This window comes from Herpailurus yagouaroundi, unplaced genomic scaffold (genome assembly GCF_014898765.1).
Source record: "Herpailurus yagouaroundi ecotype Mexico unplaced genomic scaffold, PumYag 254, whole genome shotgun sequence".
In the NCBI taxonomy this organism is placed as follows: Eukaryota; Metazoa; Chordata; class Mammalia; order Carnivora; family Felidae; genus Herpailurus; species Herpailurus yagouaroundi.
In genome coordinates this window covers 1,617,141-1,632,833 of record NW_024412471.1, presented here as the reverse complement: position 1 = coordinate 1,632,833, position 15,693 = coordinate 1,617,141, and the positions used below count along the sequence as shown (strand labels likewise).

The 15,693-nt window shown below is 48.3% G+C and overlaps 3 protein-coding genes across 3 annotated transcripts; 2 read left to right on the top strand and 1 right to left on the bottom strand.

The window, feature by feature from the left end:
* The first annotated feature begins 2,269 nt into the window (after positions 1–2,269).
* TNFAIP8L2 (TNF alpha induced protein 8 like 2) lies at positions 2,270–5,118 on the top strand. Its single transcript, XM_040461244.1, has 2 exons — positions 2,270–2,399; positions 4,040–5,118. The coding sequence occupies exon 2, from the start codon at positions 4,045–4,047 to the stop codon at positions 4,597–4,599; it is 555 nt and encodes a 184-aa protein (XP_040317178.1). The 5' UTR covers positions 2,270–2,399; positions 4,040–4,044; the 3' UTR covers positions 4,600–5,118.
* On the bottom strand, positions 5,117–12,276 carry LYSMD1 (LysM domain containing 1). The gene is made up of 3 exons (XM_040461243.1): positions 11,843–12,276; positions 6,808–7,172; positions 5,117–6,394 (listed from the first exon to the last, which is right to left on the bottom strand). The coding sequence occupies exons 1-3, from the start codon at positions 12,020–12,022 to the stop codon at positions 6,256–6,258; spliced, it is 684 nt and encodes a 227-aa protein (XP_040317177.1). The 5' UTR covers positions 12,023–12,276; the 3' UTR covers positions 5,117–6,255.
* Positions 12,277–12,802: 526 nt separating this feature from the next.
* Positions 12,803–15,481, top strand: SCNM1 (sodium channel modifier 1). Its single transcript, XM_040461242.1, has 7 exons — positions 12,803–12,979; positions 13,219–13,289; positions 13,458–13,546; positions 13,646–13,743; positions 13,844–13,932; positions 14,795–14,989; positions 15,138–15,481. Exons 1-7 carry the CDS (start codon positions 12,929–12,931, stop codon positions 15,235–15,237), a joined length of 693 nt encoding a protein of 230 aa, XP_040317176.1. The 5' UTR covers positions 12,803–12,928; the 3' UTR covers positions 15,238–15,481.
* Positions 15,482–15,693: the final 212 nt, after the last annotated feature.

Below are 15,693 nucleotides of genomic sequence, written 5' to 3'. Positions count from 1 at the left end.
GTGTGTGTGTGTGTGTGTGTGTGTGTGTGTGTGTGTGTGTGTGTGAAGAGTTCCAGGTAGAGACACAAGAAGGGGGAAAGTCTAGAACACAGCATGAGGTGGAAGGAGGGAAACAGCAATCACGCACGGTGAGTACTGGAGGAATTGAGACAATTACAACACAGCTGGAGCCCAGGACAAGGGACAGAGAAAGCTGAGCACAAGGAGCACACAAGAGGAGAAGCCGGAGAGGTTAGTGGGTAAGGAATTGGCAGAGAATTCTGGACTCAGAAAGTATTTGCAACTTCTTGTATTCACACTTCTCTTATTTTCCAATTAGATTGCACATTTTTAAATGTTTATTTCTTTTTGACAGAGAGAGAGAGAGAGAGAGAGAGAGCGCCAGCAGGGGAGGGACAGGGAGGGGCAGACAGCACAGAGCCTGACGTGGCACTGGATCCCAGGAACCGTGAGATCATGACCTGAGCTGATATCAAGAGATGGGCACTCAACCAACTGAGCCACCCAGGCACCCCAGATGGCACATTCCTTTTAAAAAGGACTCTCGGGGAGCCTGGATGGCTCAGCGGGTTGAACGTCTGACTTTGGCTCAGGTTGAAGCCCTGGGTTCAAGCCCTGCATCAGGTTCTGTGCTGACAGCTCAGAGCCCGGAGCCTGCTTGGGCTTCTGTGCCTCCCTCTCTCTCTGCTCCTCCCCCACTCACACTCTCTCTCTCTCAAAAATAAGCATTAACAAATAATAAAAAATAAATAAAAAGGACTCTCACTGTCCCTGTGATTTTGGTAGTATCACTGTCCCCAGAATGTATGATCAGTGAATTAATCAGAGCATACGGGAGCAGGACCCTGCCATGTTCATTATGAGGTAGAATTTACTGCCTCATCATCTTGTGAGGAAATGAGCCGGAAAGGCTTGGGAATCACCTAAGGCCCTTAATCTGCCATCGACTAGTTTTCAAATTTGGGGACAGGTTATTTCACCTCTTGAAACCTCTCAACCATGGAGTCCGTGTCATGTGGATGGCTTCTATTCCGGAACTTCAATTTACTCTTCAACTTTTGCAAGCCAACCCACTTTCCAACCCTTCCCCTTCTGCTAGAACTTCTTGTAAAATCACCAAAGCCCAAGGTCTCTCATCAGGCCTCATCCTGTGCAAGCTATATGCCAATCCAGCGGGCCCTCCCTCCGCTAAAAACTTATTGGAGCCTCTAACCCATTCCCACTGAGCTAATGATTTCTTTCTCCTGATTCAAAATGCCGAATGTCTCCCCACTGCCCACAGAAGTGTGAACCCTTGAGCAAATCTGTTAAAGCCTACCATGATCTGCCTTTTCCTTCTTTTCTTCTCTCTCAAGCAACCTTCTTTCCTTCTCTCTCAAGCAACTTCTCTCTCAGCGCTTCCTGAGTATGCTCTACATTACCTTTGTTGGATGGCTTATGGTTATCCCCATCATCTGGGAAGCACTTCTCCACCATCTCTGCCTCGTAAATAGTTGAATTCATTCTCCTCGTTCTGCCTTGTCAGCCCTCCTCTCAGAAATAATCTAAACATCTCTTTACTCTCATTATTCTTCCAATTTCTACTAAAGCTAATGACGTCATTTGACTTGCATTATAGTTACACTTGCTTAAGTTTATCTCCCTGTCCAGACTGTCAGATTCTTGATGGTAAACATTTGGGCCTCATTCAGAAACTGTCTTACCTTCATCCCTATAGCAGCTACAAAGCACCATAAGTAGCTGCGTTTCCTCTAGTGGTTCAGTGCTGTGCTGACACCTGCTGGTCACATCTGGCTTGGTCGCCCTGGCCCCAGCACCTTCCTCTCTAGGGTTAAGGGCAGAGACAGTCCATGCCACCCCTTACCCAGGCAGGCACTGGAGGCCTATGCTTGTGATACCGCTGCCCCAAGCACCACCCTCCCCTGGAGACTCCAGGGACATGCTCACACCTGCTGGTCTCTGGTCTGCCTCTGGCATCTCCAGCCTAAGCTCAATTCAATCTTCAAAACCTTCCCCACTGACCCCTACTCCAGCAATTTGTACTTCATATCATTCCCAGTACCACAAAAATCGAAGATCTCAAGGAACTGGGCATCGAGGAAAGAAAGAAGCAAACAATTTGAGACCAGGGGATGTGCAATCCCTCCTCATGACCTCAAATCAAGGCTATTTCCTCCAGAATGCTTGGTATTCCTTTTAACCTTTGTTGTATTTCTGGGAGGCTCTTGGGCCACAGACCTTCTTAGAGACAGTGTGATGAACCGGAGGTTGAGCACCGAGTTGGTAGGCGGGGCTTCAGGGGTGGGGCCAAGCCAAAGAGCCTCTCGCTTAGGAGCTTCTCCATTCTATCAGCTCTCCCGGGACACCCAAAGCAAGACTGACACCAGTGCACGCAGCAGGTGAGGGGCCAGCAATGACAGGAGGGTAGTCTTTAGGGGTGGTGGTGGCAGAAAGGTCCCAGCCCTGCCAGCCTGAGCCTTCCATATTGTGAGACTCTCACTTGACAGAATTCTTGGGTCCTCAGCAGAAAGGTCCAACTCAGTTTTCCCTGGGGCAAGGATGCCTCAGAAAGAAAGACGGGGTTTGGGACAGTGTAGAGGCAGGGCCGAGGCATGGGGGTGATGTGGGTGTGCAACAGAGTACGGAGACATGTAAGGACGTCCTAGGAGACATGGGGGTAGACATAAGGGCCAGAGGGGGAGCTGGAGCAGAGGGTCGCAGGGCAGGACCCAGACAAGAGAAAAAGAGAGACTGAAACAGGGAGAGAGAGGACAGTGGAGCAAATGGGAGATAACAACGGCTGCAATGAAGAGCTGGGGAACAGGAAGGCCAAGGAGGAAGGCAGGCTCGCATGGAGCAATCTCCTCTTCCGGCTGTGGAGCCTGGGCCTGAAAACCCCAGGCAGGCCCAGGAGCAAAGCAGTTTTTCAGGCTCCCATTGAACCGGTACAGCTGGGGAAGAAACCCCTGCCCCAGTCAATAGCACCCATCTGCCCTGAGTCTTCAGGCTCCCATTTGGGTTTGGGGGAGAGGGCGAGGCTGCTCCTCACTGCGGTCACAGCCACATCCTGCAGCGCAGGGTAGGGGGAAGTAAGAAGCAAAACAACCAGAACCACGGGCGAAGACCACGGGGAGAGAACCCTGGATATATGCCAGTGATGTGCCACCAGGAGGGTCCTGGGGTCAGTCCCAGTAGAAGACTGCAGGCCTCCAGGACCGCCTGCCCCCTCCCGCCCTGGGGTGCTTGTTTCTCATGCTCACATGTGCATGGACCTCACTGAGAACATTCCAGGGAAGGAGGTTTCTTCGGATTATTTAGTTCAAAGCTCATTATCATTTGCTATAGCGACTTTGGCCAAGTTGCTTAATTCCTCTTAGCTTCAGTGTTCTCACCGTAAGACGGTGACACTGACCTAACGAAGGGTCGGGAAGACAATTCCCATAAAGTACTTGGCACATAGGGTCTCAATAAACGTTAGTTGTTATTTTTATTAGGACTCCTGAGATCCCCCACCCCCACCCCATTTCTTTACAGACAGTAGAGCACACGAGCTGACATGGGCTTTTGGGGCCAGAAAAACGGTGGCATTTGACATTGGGTAAATTCTTTAAAGCGAGCTTCAGTTTGCTCAGCTGTAAAACAGAGAGTCATAGCCACACCTCATAGACACATGGCACACAGTCAGCGTCCACAAGGGTAGAATGATCAGCCAGGTAAGGCAGATCTTCTCCACTGTAGGGCAGCAATGGCCTACTTCCCCTTGAGACTTCACGTGTGAGGCCCAGCCCCTGTGAGCCTTCACTCCTCCAGCCAAAGCTATTACTGCTCCTCTGGGTTTAGAAATCAAAATTTCCTACAGTACCACTTGAAAAGAAATGGGAACAGGCCTAGAGAACCGAGGGGGCCCAGGGGAAAAAGATGAAATGATGACAACGGGCAAGAAACCAGAGTAAGGGGGAAAAGCCATGTCTCTCTTTCTAAGGATGCCTGTGGCTGTCTTCTGGCGACTAACCACATGCCCCCACCGCCCCTTCCCCAGGCACTATGGAGTCCTTCAGCTCAAAGAGTCTGGCACTACAGGCGGAGAAGAAGCTACTGAGTAAGATGGCAGGTCGGTCCGTGGCTCATCTGTTCATCGACGAGACCAGCAGCGCGGTGCTAGATGAGCTCTACCGTGTTTCCAAAGAGTACACGCACAGCCGGCCCCAGGCCCAGCGGGTGATCAAGGACCTGATCAAGGTGGCGGTCAAGGTGGCCGTGCTGCACCGCAGCGGTTGCTTTGGCCCCGGTGAGCTGGCCCTGGCCGCCCGCTTCCGCCAAAAGCTGCGGCAGGGCGCCATGACGGCACTCAGCTTTGGCGAGGTGGACTTCACCTTTGAGGCTGCGGTGCTGGCTGGCCTGCTGACCGAGTGCCGGGATGTGCTGCTGGAGCTGGTGGAGCACCACCTCACACCCAAGTCACACGGCCGCATCCGCCACGTGTTCGATCACTTCTCTGACGCGGGCCTGCTCACCGCCCTCTACGGGCCCGACTTCACTCAGCACCTGGGCAAGATCTGTGATGGGCTCAGGAAGATGCTGGATGAGGGGAAACTCTGAGGGCCCTGGAACCCAGCACAAGCCACCTTGGCCAGAGAGCTGACTGAGGAAACAACCCGGAACGAGCTTTCTAACCCTGCTCATCTGCACTAATGCTTGTCAGTCCTCGGGCTTCGTCTTTCCTAAGAGTGCTTTGGACTCTGAGACCACCCCACCCCCGAACTGCTGGTGGAGAAGAAGCAAAGCTGAGGGTTGAGGCCTCTCTCCCACTCCAGCCCCAGGACAGGAAACAAAGCTGCCTGAAAAAGACGAAGTGAAACTTGGATCTCTATTTCCCCCATAAGGGACATTTGAAACAGGGAAGCCCCCTCCCCTGTGAACCAGGGTAAGAGGGCATAGCCCATCTAACCCGTCAGGGGACCCTAAAGACAGAAGTGGGAGTGGCCCCCTTAGAGCCATCCTAGACCTCCAGCTCCAAGTAGAGCCTGGATGGACACCAGAGGCTCTGTTCCAGAGTGCAGGAAGAAGGGGCTAGGGCAGGGGAGATTCTCACAGGGGAAATAAAACTACTAAAGCATGCACAGGGCTCAGTGTTTAATCTCTCCAGCTTCTTACACCTTATGACCATCACAGAGGTGAGGGAAAGAGAAACACCGCTTATCTAGCCTCTCACCATTTCCAGACAGGAGACAGAGGCATAGTGCCAGTAGTATTGGGGTTCCCTTGCCTACTGCTGCTTAAGAAACTCTAAAAAAACAAAACAAAACAAAACAAAAAAAAACCCAGTACCACAGATCAGTGCTACAGATTGCAAATAAATACGCAGTGAGGAGCAAGGCATAGATCAACAGCGCTGGTGGGGAGGGAGTGTAACAAAGAAACTCCCGCACCAGCAAGTCTCCCCCAACTGTCCTCCTCCTCAAACTCCAAAGTAATTCCTCTGTCATCCCTTAGCCTCACACATGCTGAACAGAGGAGCAGGTCAGAAGGGTGAACTGGTGATGTGGAGAGTTCCGTTCCTATGTTGCTGCTTTTTCTCAGAGCAAGAGTTATAAACAAATTATAGTGGACTGGTTGGTTAAGACTGAGCCCAAATTCTTTACATTGAGACTGGGGAAAAGCCCCAGCACGGTCCACCATTCTCTGCAGAGGGGCTAGATCACGGATTGCCCCACCCTCAGTGACATGCTTGGCTAAGAAGGTGGGGAAGGTGGGGAGCCAGCAGGCATTGGCTTACTACTCCTGGGCTCCCTTCACCCCAGAGTTATAGAAATTCCATTTTTCAGTTATAAGAGGGAAATGTACGATACAGCAAATAAATACTACTTCAATATAGCACCAAATAAATTAGGTAACATAGTTGGAGACGGAGAGGAAGGAGGCTGGGGGCTGAGGGAGTCCTCGCCACCCTGTTCTAAGGCCAAGGGAAGGTAAAAGGGACGGGGAAGCCAACAGGGACGTAAAAAGAGCCTTTTGAATCTGAAGGACAGCTCTAGATTCAGACAAAGAACTGAGGAGGGGTCTGTTCCCCGTCCTCTACTCTTGCCAATCAAGCTGCCCCGGGCCAAGGAACTCTAGATCAACGAGAAGGCTGGAACGAAGGCAGGAGGGAGGGAGGCGGGCCGGGAAGCTGTGTTCTTGAGCCTCACCTCAGGCTCCTCTCCCCCTCAAGTTGCTACTTCAACATCTTGCTTCTCCCAATCATTTCTGGGGACATCAGAGTTTGAAGATTTCATCCTCCTGGTCCCGAAGTGTCCGGGTCCGAGAGGTCCGGGTCAACGGGACTGGACCTAGGACTGCTCGCTGCTGCATCCGAGGGGAACTCAGGTGAAGGCCTGACTCCTCCCCAGGTACCCTGCAGGTGAGGAAAGGGGGCAAAGTGACAGGTCAGGGGAAGAACCTGAGAAAGGGCCCACTGAAAAGGTATAGGGGAAGCTGTCCTCCTCTCCTAGTATACATGAGCTGCTTGCTCTCAGATGGAGTCTCGCTACCCTCTCTGTAAATGCTAACCATTAACGCTCCTTCACGGATCATCAGAGCCATAACAACACTCAACTATTTTACTCCAATGAGAATACAAAACCATTTCCCGCTGCTCTACCCGTCCCAGCAGCCATTGGCTCTGTCGTTGTTTCAGGGCCATCTGGGGGAAAGGCTTCACATCGCTTCTGCTAACACTGTGCTTACTTACTTGTGTGTCTGGTCAGGCAAGGCTGGAAGAATGAAGAAGTCTATGGAGGGGCGTAAAAGGAACCATTCAAGACTCACCCACTTTCCCCCTTTTTCAGCTTCTGGGCAGCAGCCTTCTTTGACAGGCTGATCTGTGAATCAAGCTTCTTAAGGAAATCAGAGGCAGAGAGGTCATGGATGGGAGCGTGGGGTTCCCAGCCAGGTGTGGGAAGGACTTCACCGTTAGCACGTCCTGAACCTGTTTCTCGTTTCTTCCTGTCAGCTGAGTGTGGCTGAACTTCATCCTTACTTGACTGTACTTCTTCCTCTCCCTCTTTCTCTTCCTCAGAATCCAAACCATTGAACAGGTCTCTGGGCTCTGTCAGGATGGGGATGTAGAGGGTTTTCTTCAGGAAGATGGAGTCATTAGTATAAAGGCGGTTTGCACGCTTAATCTGTTCCATCTTTAAAAAAAAGTCACCGCAATTAATGACAGTAATAATGATCAATCTTCTATCTGTACAGCACCTCAGGCCTTTTAAAGTGATTGTACAGAGTCTTATTTGACCCTATAACAACCAAGCTAAAATACAGAGGGTTGATATTATTCCTATTTTATTTTATTTTTTAGGGTATTTATTTATTTATAATATGAAATTTATTGTCAAATTGGTTTCCATACTATTCCTATTTTATTCATCAGCGGTTTTCATACTTTTTGGTTTTAGGGTCCCTTTGCATTTTAAAAAACTATTGAGGAAAAAAAAAGCTTTCATTTATGTAGATTATAGCTATCAATACACGTTCTTATAAAGTAAAAGTGAACAAATTGAAAAATGTGTACTTATTTAAAAATAACCCATTGCATGTTAACATAAATATGCTAATGAAAAATAACTATTTTCCAAAACAACAACAAATGGAGCAAAAAGAGAGGCAGTGCTTTATATTTTTTCAAGTCAGTTTAATGTGTGACTTAACAGAAGACAACAGAAGATTCTCCTATCTGCCTTTACATCTGATGGGCTATAATATTACACGTCATGTAGCTTCTGAAAAATACAGTACACTTGTGAGAATGAGGATGAAAAAGACAAAGTCTTACTATCATTACTATGAAAGTAGTTTTGACCTTGTGGATCCCTGAAGAGTCTCATGCTGGGACCTTCAGTTAAAGATGAAGGAACTGAGGCTCAGACAGGTTGTTACTTGCCTAAGATTAACCAGCAAATTAATGACAAAGGTGTAATTCGAATTCTGGGCCTTTTTACTCCTTCTGGGAATGCTTTTCACACGAATATTAATAATTTTGCTGACCAATTTACTTAGTACCTATTTATCCATCACTGGACATAGTGTCTGGCATGACCATCCACTTGCCGCCCAAGGTAGAAACGAGGGTAGATGCCATCCTCAACTTCTACTTTTCTTTCGCCACCCATACCCAGCTGGTCAACAAGTTACTGCAAAAAACGTCTCTTCCAGTCTTCCTCTCTCCATTTCTATGCATCTCCCCCTGCTGACATTGATATTTATTTATTTATTTATTTATTTATTTATTTATTTAGAGAAAGAGAAAGAGAGAGAGAGAGAGAGCACACGCAAGTGAGAGGAGGAGAGGGGCAGAGGGAAGGAGAGTGAGAATCTTAAGCAGGCTCTTCACTGGGCTCCACACTGGACGAGGGGCTCAATCCCATGACCCTAAGATCATGGCCTAAGCTGAAGTCAACAGTTGGGCGTTCAACAGACTGAGCCATCCAGGCATCCCTGACATCTATCTTCCTAAAAAAAATTAATCTGATCAACCCACTACCCTGTGTATAAACTTCCTATGGCCCCCCATTGGCTCAGAGATAAAAATTCAAATTAGCATTCAAGGATTCTCGATCTACCCCAATATGATGTCTAGCCTCATCTCTCTTCTGCCATCTATACATTTTGCCATCCTGAACTTTTCATGTTTTTCAAACATTTTATGATCTTCCACACCTTTGTGTCTTTATCTGTCTGACACACTTCTCCACTATCCCCTTCTCTGCTGGGAAAACTTCCACTCATCAACTGTCACTCCCTCTGTGTCACCTTCTCCAGGACTCCCAAGGTCCTGTAAACATTGCCATGTAACACCTATCACCCTATTGTACTGTTATTCACATCTTTGCACATTTGTCTTGCTCAAACTCTGTGAGTCCTTTGAGGGCGGGGATGCTGTCTCTGTATCCCAAGGCACTCCTCAGCATGACACAAATTTGGCATACAGCAGAGGTTCATTAATGCTTTATGAGTAAATAAACTAGATAACAAAATATAGAAATCTCAGATGTAGTATATTAGTAAAAATCATATGCTATAATGTGTTTAAAATAAAATTGGATTAATCTGAATAAAAAAAGTTAAAATTGGCTTGCAGTTTTGTACTTTTATTTAGCCCAGTGTTTTGATGCTATTAATTTTATTTTGCCTAGATAGTATCCTAGGTCCCTTCTAGCTCCAAGATGCTATGAATTATTCTGTGAATTTTGTTATTTTACTATTTACTAGAAATTCCATATAAGGCCACATCATTCCACTTAAAAAAATTTTTTTTAATGTTTATTTTTGAGAGAGAGAGAGACAGAGTGCAAGCAGGGGAGGGGCAGAGAGAGAGAGAGGGAGACCCAGAATCCAAAGCAGACTCCAGGCTCTCAGCTGTCAGCACAGGGCTCAAACTCACAAGCTGTGAGATCATGACCTGAGTCGAAGTTGGAAGCTTAACCAACTGCGCCACCCAGGCGCCCGAACATCATTCCACTTTTTAACAGAATGTAACCAGGGGCACCTGGGTGGCTCAGTCAGTTGACTGTAGGACTTCGGCTCAGGTCATGATCTCACAGCTTGTAAGTCTGAGCCCCGTGACAGGCTCTGTGCTGACAGCTCAGAGCCTGGAGCCTGCTTCGGATTCTGTGTCTCCCTCTCTCTCTGCCCTTCCCCCCTCATGCTCTGTCTCTGTCTCTCTCAAAAATTAAAAAAAGAAAAAAAAAGAATGTAACTAAAGCCAAACTCCAGAGGAGTCCTAGACTGCTGAGCCACAGTCCACTGAGCTAGAAAGGCCACTAGAATCTAGTTATTTATTTCTTTTTTGAGAGAGAGAGAGAGTGCAAATGAGCGAGCGGCAGAGAGAAAGAGGGAGAAGCGGGGCTCACCTGAAGCAGGGCTCGTGTTTTACCTGAAGCGGGGCTTGAGCTCACAAACCATGAGATCATGACCTGAGCCGAAATCAGATGCTTAACGACTGAGCCACCCAGGCGCCCCTAGAATCTAGCTGGTTTAACAGAGCAGTTCAAAGTGATGATTTTAGAATGAGACAACCTGGTCTGAATCTTAGTTCTACTAAGTAGACTTGTAATCTGTAGCAGGTTATCTTCCTAGGCCTTTCTTTCCTTATCTTTAAATATTTGGGGAATAGTTTTAGCCACCTCCTGAAGTCTTATGGAGATAATATATAGAGCTTGGCACACACTTTGTGTTAACACTAAGGTAGCTGGTGTTAGGTAACTACCTAGTGTTAGGTAGGTAATAACCTAGGTAATTATCATTATTTAATATACCTTCTGCATTTTACAAATAGTAAGGAAGCTGAGGGCCCAGACAGGTGAAGTGACTTATGCAGTCACTCAGCTAGTAAGCAGCAGAATGAGGCCAGAACCTAGAACCCTTCACTAGGCTACAGAGCTTTTTTTGTACTCAGGAGGGGACAGGGCTGTAAGAAAACCTCCACATATAACCGATCTACAGTAGCACAGTTTCCTTCTTTTCACAGCTTCAGAGTCTCTCCTGGGATGCAGGAGCTGCTCAGTACTTTCATATCTCCTTCCTTGGTGTGGGCCATGGCCTCTACTTGAAATGTGGCTTTCCTAATCCTCCCAATCTCCACCTGTGGGAATCTTAGCCACGTTTTCATTAGTTCAAAAAACCATCTATTAGCTTCTATGTGCTAGGGACTATGCCAGACTCTAGAGATATAAAACTGAAAGAAAATAGTTCTGTCCCTTAAGGAAAGCACAGATTATTGGAAAGACAAACACGCAAAAGGTATAAACAACTGGATTATAGGCTTGCAGAGAAGCTAGAGCAAGGAATTTCTAAGTGTTTCACGGCTCCTTAAAAACTGCACTTAATGTCCTCCCCTGCCTCCTTCCAAGTAAAAATTAATCTTCTTTTCTGATTTCCTACCCTTTATTAATACTTCTACAAAGTCACCACATTCTGTCACCTGCAATCCATATTTGTGTCCTTGTTCATTTCTCACTAGATTGCAAATTACAGAAGGGCAACAACAACACATTGTATTTATGTTTCTATCTCTTAGAATGGTTAGCACAGCCGTTGAAACATACCAACCATAGAAATGTTGGCTAAACTCAACAGGGTATGGAAAAAAATTCATCCATTTTAATGGGATGTTTCTTACACCTATCAAAGAGACCCCACGCGTGACCTGAAATGCCTGGCGTAGAGAGTACCTGTTTTGCACCAAGGAGGCCACCTTACTGGAAAGAAGAAGGCAGAGCACTGATGAGGTATAAAGACCCAGAAGAGAAAGACTTTAAAAACTTAGAACTAGAGGGATTAGAGTACTGGTCTCACAAAAACTCAGAACTAGAAACCAGCCCTGGACTGTTTGCTGTAAATGTTTAATCACTTGCAATTAAAACGTTTATGTGTGGCTAACAGTACAGGCCTTGGAGTCTGACAGACTTGTTTGAATTCCCACTCTAACACTCATTAGTTATTTGACCTTGGTCACATTGGTTAACCAATCTAGGTCTCAGTTTCTTCATCTGTAAACAGGGGACAATACCTGTATGCTCGATAGGACTGTGAGAACCAAATGGGCTAATGTACATTGAAAGCCTCTAGGATAGAGACCGACATGATAAACAGAAGAAGCTCCTCTCCACTGGAGCAGTGGCACAAGATCTGTCCCAACCAGACAATGCAACATTGAGATGGGAAAACCAAAAGATAAAGGGTGGATCAGACCACAACAGAATTGGGACAATTTCAGGGAAGCTGCCCAGAAGGGCCATGACATCCTCCTGAGGAATAAATCTCTTCTACATGGTTGCCTGCATCCCAGTCGTGGAAGACTCACCGTCACCCCGTATTTGAGTGCTAGTCCAGCCAGGGTGTCTCCGGGGGCCAGCTGATGCTCCAGGCGTCTTTCCCTCACCGGGGAGCAAGCCGACTGCACCAGGCTTCCGTAAGAACGAGCCCGGCTCCCTTGAAGCAGTCCCGACCCCCCAAGGGAGGCCTGTCTAGAGGGAGAAGCCATCTCCTGACCCTACCGACAGCCGGGGTTGCAACTAAGGGAGGCCCGACTAAGCGCTCAATAGTGACGGGGCCGGGGTCTAGGAATGGATAGCCAGAGGATCCTTTTCCCTTCTGTCTTCTCTCCTAATTCTCCCGCCTCCTCCGGTACTACGCACCCCCTCCGCTCTCGCGTCTCCTCCCTCCAAGCCCCTTTCCCACAAATCTGTACCCTGAGTGTTCAGTCCCTACCGGTGTCTATCCTCAGGACCCCGCCGACTTTCGACCCCCGGCCCCCCCCCCGCCCGCCGCCACAGATCGCTACGCTAACCTCTGACCTTTGAACTCTAGTTACCTTCCTCCACACTCAGCTCAGTTTGCCCCCTTGTCGGACAGCCCCGACCTCCTGAATTCCCCCCACACCCTGGCTCCGCCCCGTCCTGGGGTTGGTCCACTAGTGTCAGGAATAAACCCGGCCCACCCCCGGTGGGCTGTCGGCCGGAGACTAGGCGCGTGATGAGTGCGAGAGCTCGTAGCACACTTTCCAATCCGAGATCCTCTAAGGCCCGCACAGCACCAAATCCGCCACCCTCTCAAAATCAGTCTCCACATTTAGGTTCTTCCCCTGCAGACGCCCCGAATCTGTCAAGATGCGAGGGCTAGGCGGCAAGCTCTTTGAAAAAAAAGACTTCATTTCCCAAAATGCCCCGCACGCGCGCGGTCGCCGGGTGGCGTAGGAAGTGCGGGCCCCTCGGCAGCCTGGGGCCGGCTTGCGGTAGCGCTGTGCATGCTGGGAAGCGCTTCCAGGGAAGTAAGGAGGCCAACCGGAAAAGAACCCGAAGGAGAGGAGACGCCCCAATCTTGCTACGGTGGCCTGAAAGGAGAGGCGAAGCAACCCAGGAGAATTGCTCGTTTCTGGGCCTCCGTCGTGATGTCTTTCAAGAGGGAAGGTGATGATTGGAGTCAACTCAATGTGCTGAAAGTAAGCGCTAGAGGAGAGCGCCGGGAGCAGCTTCACTGCCCTGGGAAAGAGCTGTTTTGCTGCTCTGGCAACAAGTCGGGGTGGGGGGGGGGGGCGCGGCGCGAGGGAGCGACTAGAGCTGGGTAGTGACCCCTTTTTCTCCCTGTGATCTCTGTTCTCATGGTCCTTACTCCCTTTCAATCCTCGTCCTTGTCGTTTCCCGTCCGATCCTTTCTCCTAACTCTCTGATCCCCCTGTAGAAACGAAGAGTCGGAGATCTGCTGGCCAGTTACATCCCAGAGGATGAGGCGCTGATGCTACGGGATGGACGGTGAGGACGAGGAGTGATCAAGCCTGAGGGTTCTGCAGTTAGAGGCTCAATAAAATTTTATCGGGGGGAGAGCTGGAGTATCTAGGATTAATTGCTAGATCAAGGTGGGACTTACAACCGAGACCCCTCTCCCCCCCGGGAGCAAATATCTTCTCTCCTCCTGTCCAGCTTTGCTTGTGCCATCTGTCCCCACCGACCTGTCCTGGACACCCTGGCCATGCTGACTGCCCACCGTGCAGGCAAGAAACATCTGTCCAGTAAGTTTGAGGGAAGACAGGGGTTAGAGAAGAAATCCTCCAGATCTCTGCAGATCACTGTTGCTTCTCTGTTTTTAATTCTTTCCCCTGTCTCCTCAGGCCTGCAGCTTTTCTATGGCAAGAAGCAGCCAGGGAAGGGAACAGAGCAGAATCCAAGACAGCAGAATGAATTGAGGAGGTCAGAGACCAAAGCTGAGGTAATCAGGGTGGGGAGAGTGTGTTCCCAGTGGGTCTGCTTGAAGGGTTTTGACTTTCTGGCTCTGAAGACTCTGACTCTGTCTCCCCTCTCTATACCAGGCTCCTCTGTTAACTCAGACCCGACTTACCACCCAAAGTGCTCTGCACAGAGCTCCTCACTATAACAGCTGCTGCCGCCGGAAGTACAGGTCTGTGGGGTAGGAAAGCCAGAGGTTGGAAAGGGCAGAGGAGATAGATGGCTCAAAAATGATTGTATTCCAAATTGTATTCTCAGGAATACTAGTAGTCCAGAGATGTTAACTGGTATTTCAGGAAAAAGAATTTTTTTTAGGTTTGGAAAAATGGCACTTTGTAATCCTAATTTGGATAGTAATACTAGTATATATTAAGGGCTCTACAAAGTCTTAAAATTAAAAAACTTCAAAAAATTTAACCTAGCCTTTAAAGAACTCAATTTGATTCCAAAAAACATTTTTTTATTGTTTATTCATTTGTGAGAGAGAGACAGAGTGTTAGCAGGGGAGGGGCAGAGAGAGAGGGAGACACAGAATCCAAAGCAGTCTCCAGGCTCTGAGCTGTCAGCACAGAGCCCGACACAGGGCTCGAACTCACGAACCACAAGATCATGACCTGAGCTGAAGTCGGAGGCTTAACTGACTGAACTACCCAGGTGTCCCCCAAAATTCTTTTTCATGCAGAACACTTACTAAAACATCTTAAGGAACACAACATATGTATATGTATATGTATATGTATATGTATATGTATATGTATATGTATATATACCATATGGTATATATATATACACATATATATATATGATACACAAATTTATATTTAAGATTTTTATTTTTAAGTGATCTGTACACCCAATGTGGGGCTTGAACCCACAACCCTGAGATCAAGAGTTGCATGCTGTACGGGCTGAGCCAGCCAGGTGTCCCTTGAGGGAAACAATTTAGGAAGCACTGCTGTAAGGGGTTGGGATTCATAAGAGAATTGGCCCTTATCCTTTACCACTTTTATAGACGTTGATTCTTCTCTACCCAGACCAGAAACCCCTCGTCCCTCTGTCTCCCATTTCCCTTTGCCACCCCCAGAGGTTGAACCCAAGAGTGGGAAGATCAGTAGGGAACCCGTGCCTGGGGCTGGCCCACAGGCCAAGGAGTCAGCAACTGTCTCATCCTCTGCACCCATGAGCCCCACGAGAAGACGTGCCCTGGATCATTACCTCACCCTTCGAAGGTGAGGATACAGAATCACCTTCCTTAAGTTTTCTCTTTTCTCTCTGACTCTCCTTTTTTCAATCCTTCTCAATTGTTGTTGTTGTTTTTTTCCTTATTCCCTACTACTTAAATCTCTTTTCCTGACCTATTCTCTTTGTTATTTCCAGCTCTGGATGGATCCCAGATGGACAAGGTCGATGGGTAAAAGATGAGAATGTTGAGTTTGACTCTGATGAAGAGGAACCCCCTGATCTCCCTTTGGACTGACACATTCCATTCCCCCACTCAGTTCAGAAGTAAATTTCAGTGGGCTCTGGAAGCTGAATTTTCCTCGAGTCTCCTTCCTTGTTCCATTTCAGGATTTCAAACCTGCATTCTCAGCCTGGCCAATTCTTCCCTGCAATGTACAAGACTCCCCATACTTCTAACCCCTCCCCCACCTTCTACCAATGTCATGCCAAGCGTCAGCTGCACGTAGCCCAATGCCCTATTAATAAGCCTGTCAGAAGGAGGTCTGTGCCCTTCATGTTGTCTGCTTTCTTCCCCACCGCCACTCAAAGTCCTTTCCTCCTTCAAATCACACAAGGGTTGTGGGTAGACGCCGGGGGACCTGGCCACGTCTGGAAAGAGGGTTGGGGTAGGTACTCTGTGAGAGCAGAAAGGACTAAATGAAAAGACAGGGGTGTGGGGAACACCAAGGGAGGGAGCTCCCCCACCTCCTCC

Bases quoted from the DNA above. Each gene is read 5' to 3' on its own strand.
- SCNM1 (XM_040461242.1), top strand. From the start codon at position 12,929: ATGTCTTTCAAGAGGGAAGGTGATGATTGGAGTCAACTCAATGTGCTG. The intron at 13,744-13,843 runs GTAATCAGGGTG...TCTCTATACCAG, and splicing joins GGTCAGAGACCAAAGCTGAG to GCTCCTCTGTTAACTCAGAC. The intron at 14,990-15,137 runs GTGAGGATACAG...TGTTATTTCCAG, and splicing joins CATTACCTCACCCTTCGAAG to CTCTGGATGGATCCCAGATG.
- TNFAIP8L2 (XM_040461244.1), top strand. From the start codon at position 4,045: ATGGAGTCCTTCAGCTCAAAGAGTCTGGCACTACAGGCGGAGAAGAAG.
- LYSMD1 (XM_040461243.1), bottom strand. From the start codon at position 12,022: ATGGCTTCTCCCTCTAGACAGGCCTCCCTTGGGGGGTCGGGACTGCTT. The intron at 7,173-11,842 runs GTGAGTCTTCCA...TTTTTTTTAAAG, and splicing joins CACTCAAATACGGGGTGACG to ATGGAACAGATTAAGCGTGC. The intron at 6,395-6,807 runs GTGAGTCTTGAA...CCTCACCTGCAG, and splicing joins CTGAAAAAGGGGGAAAGTGG to GGTACCTGGGGAGGAGTCAG.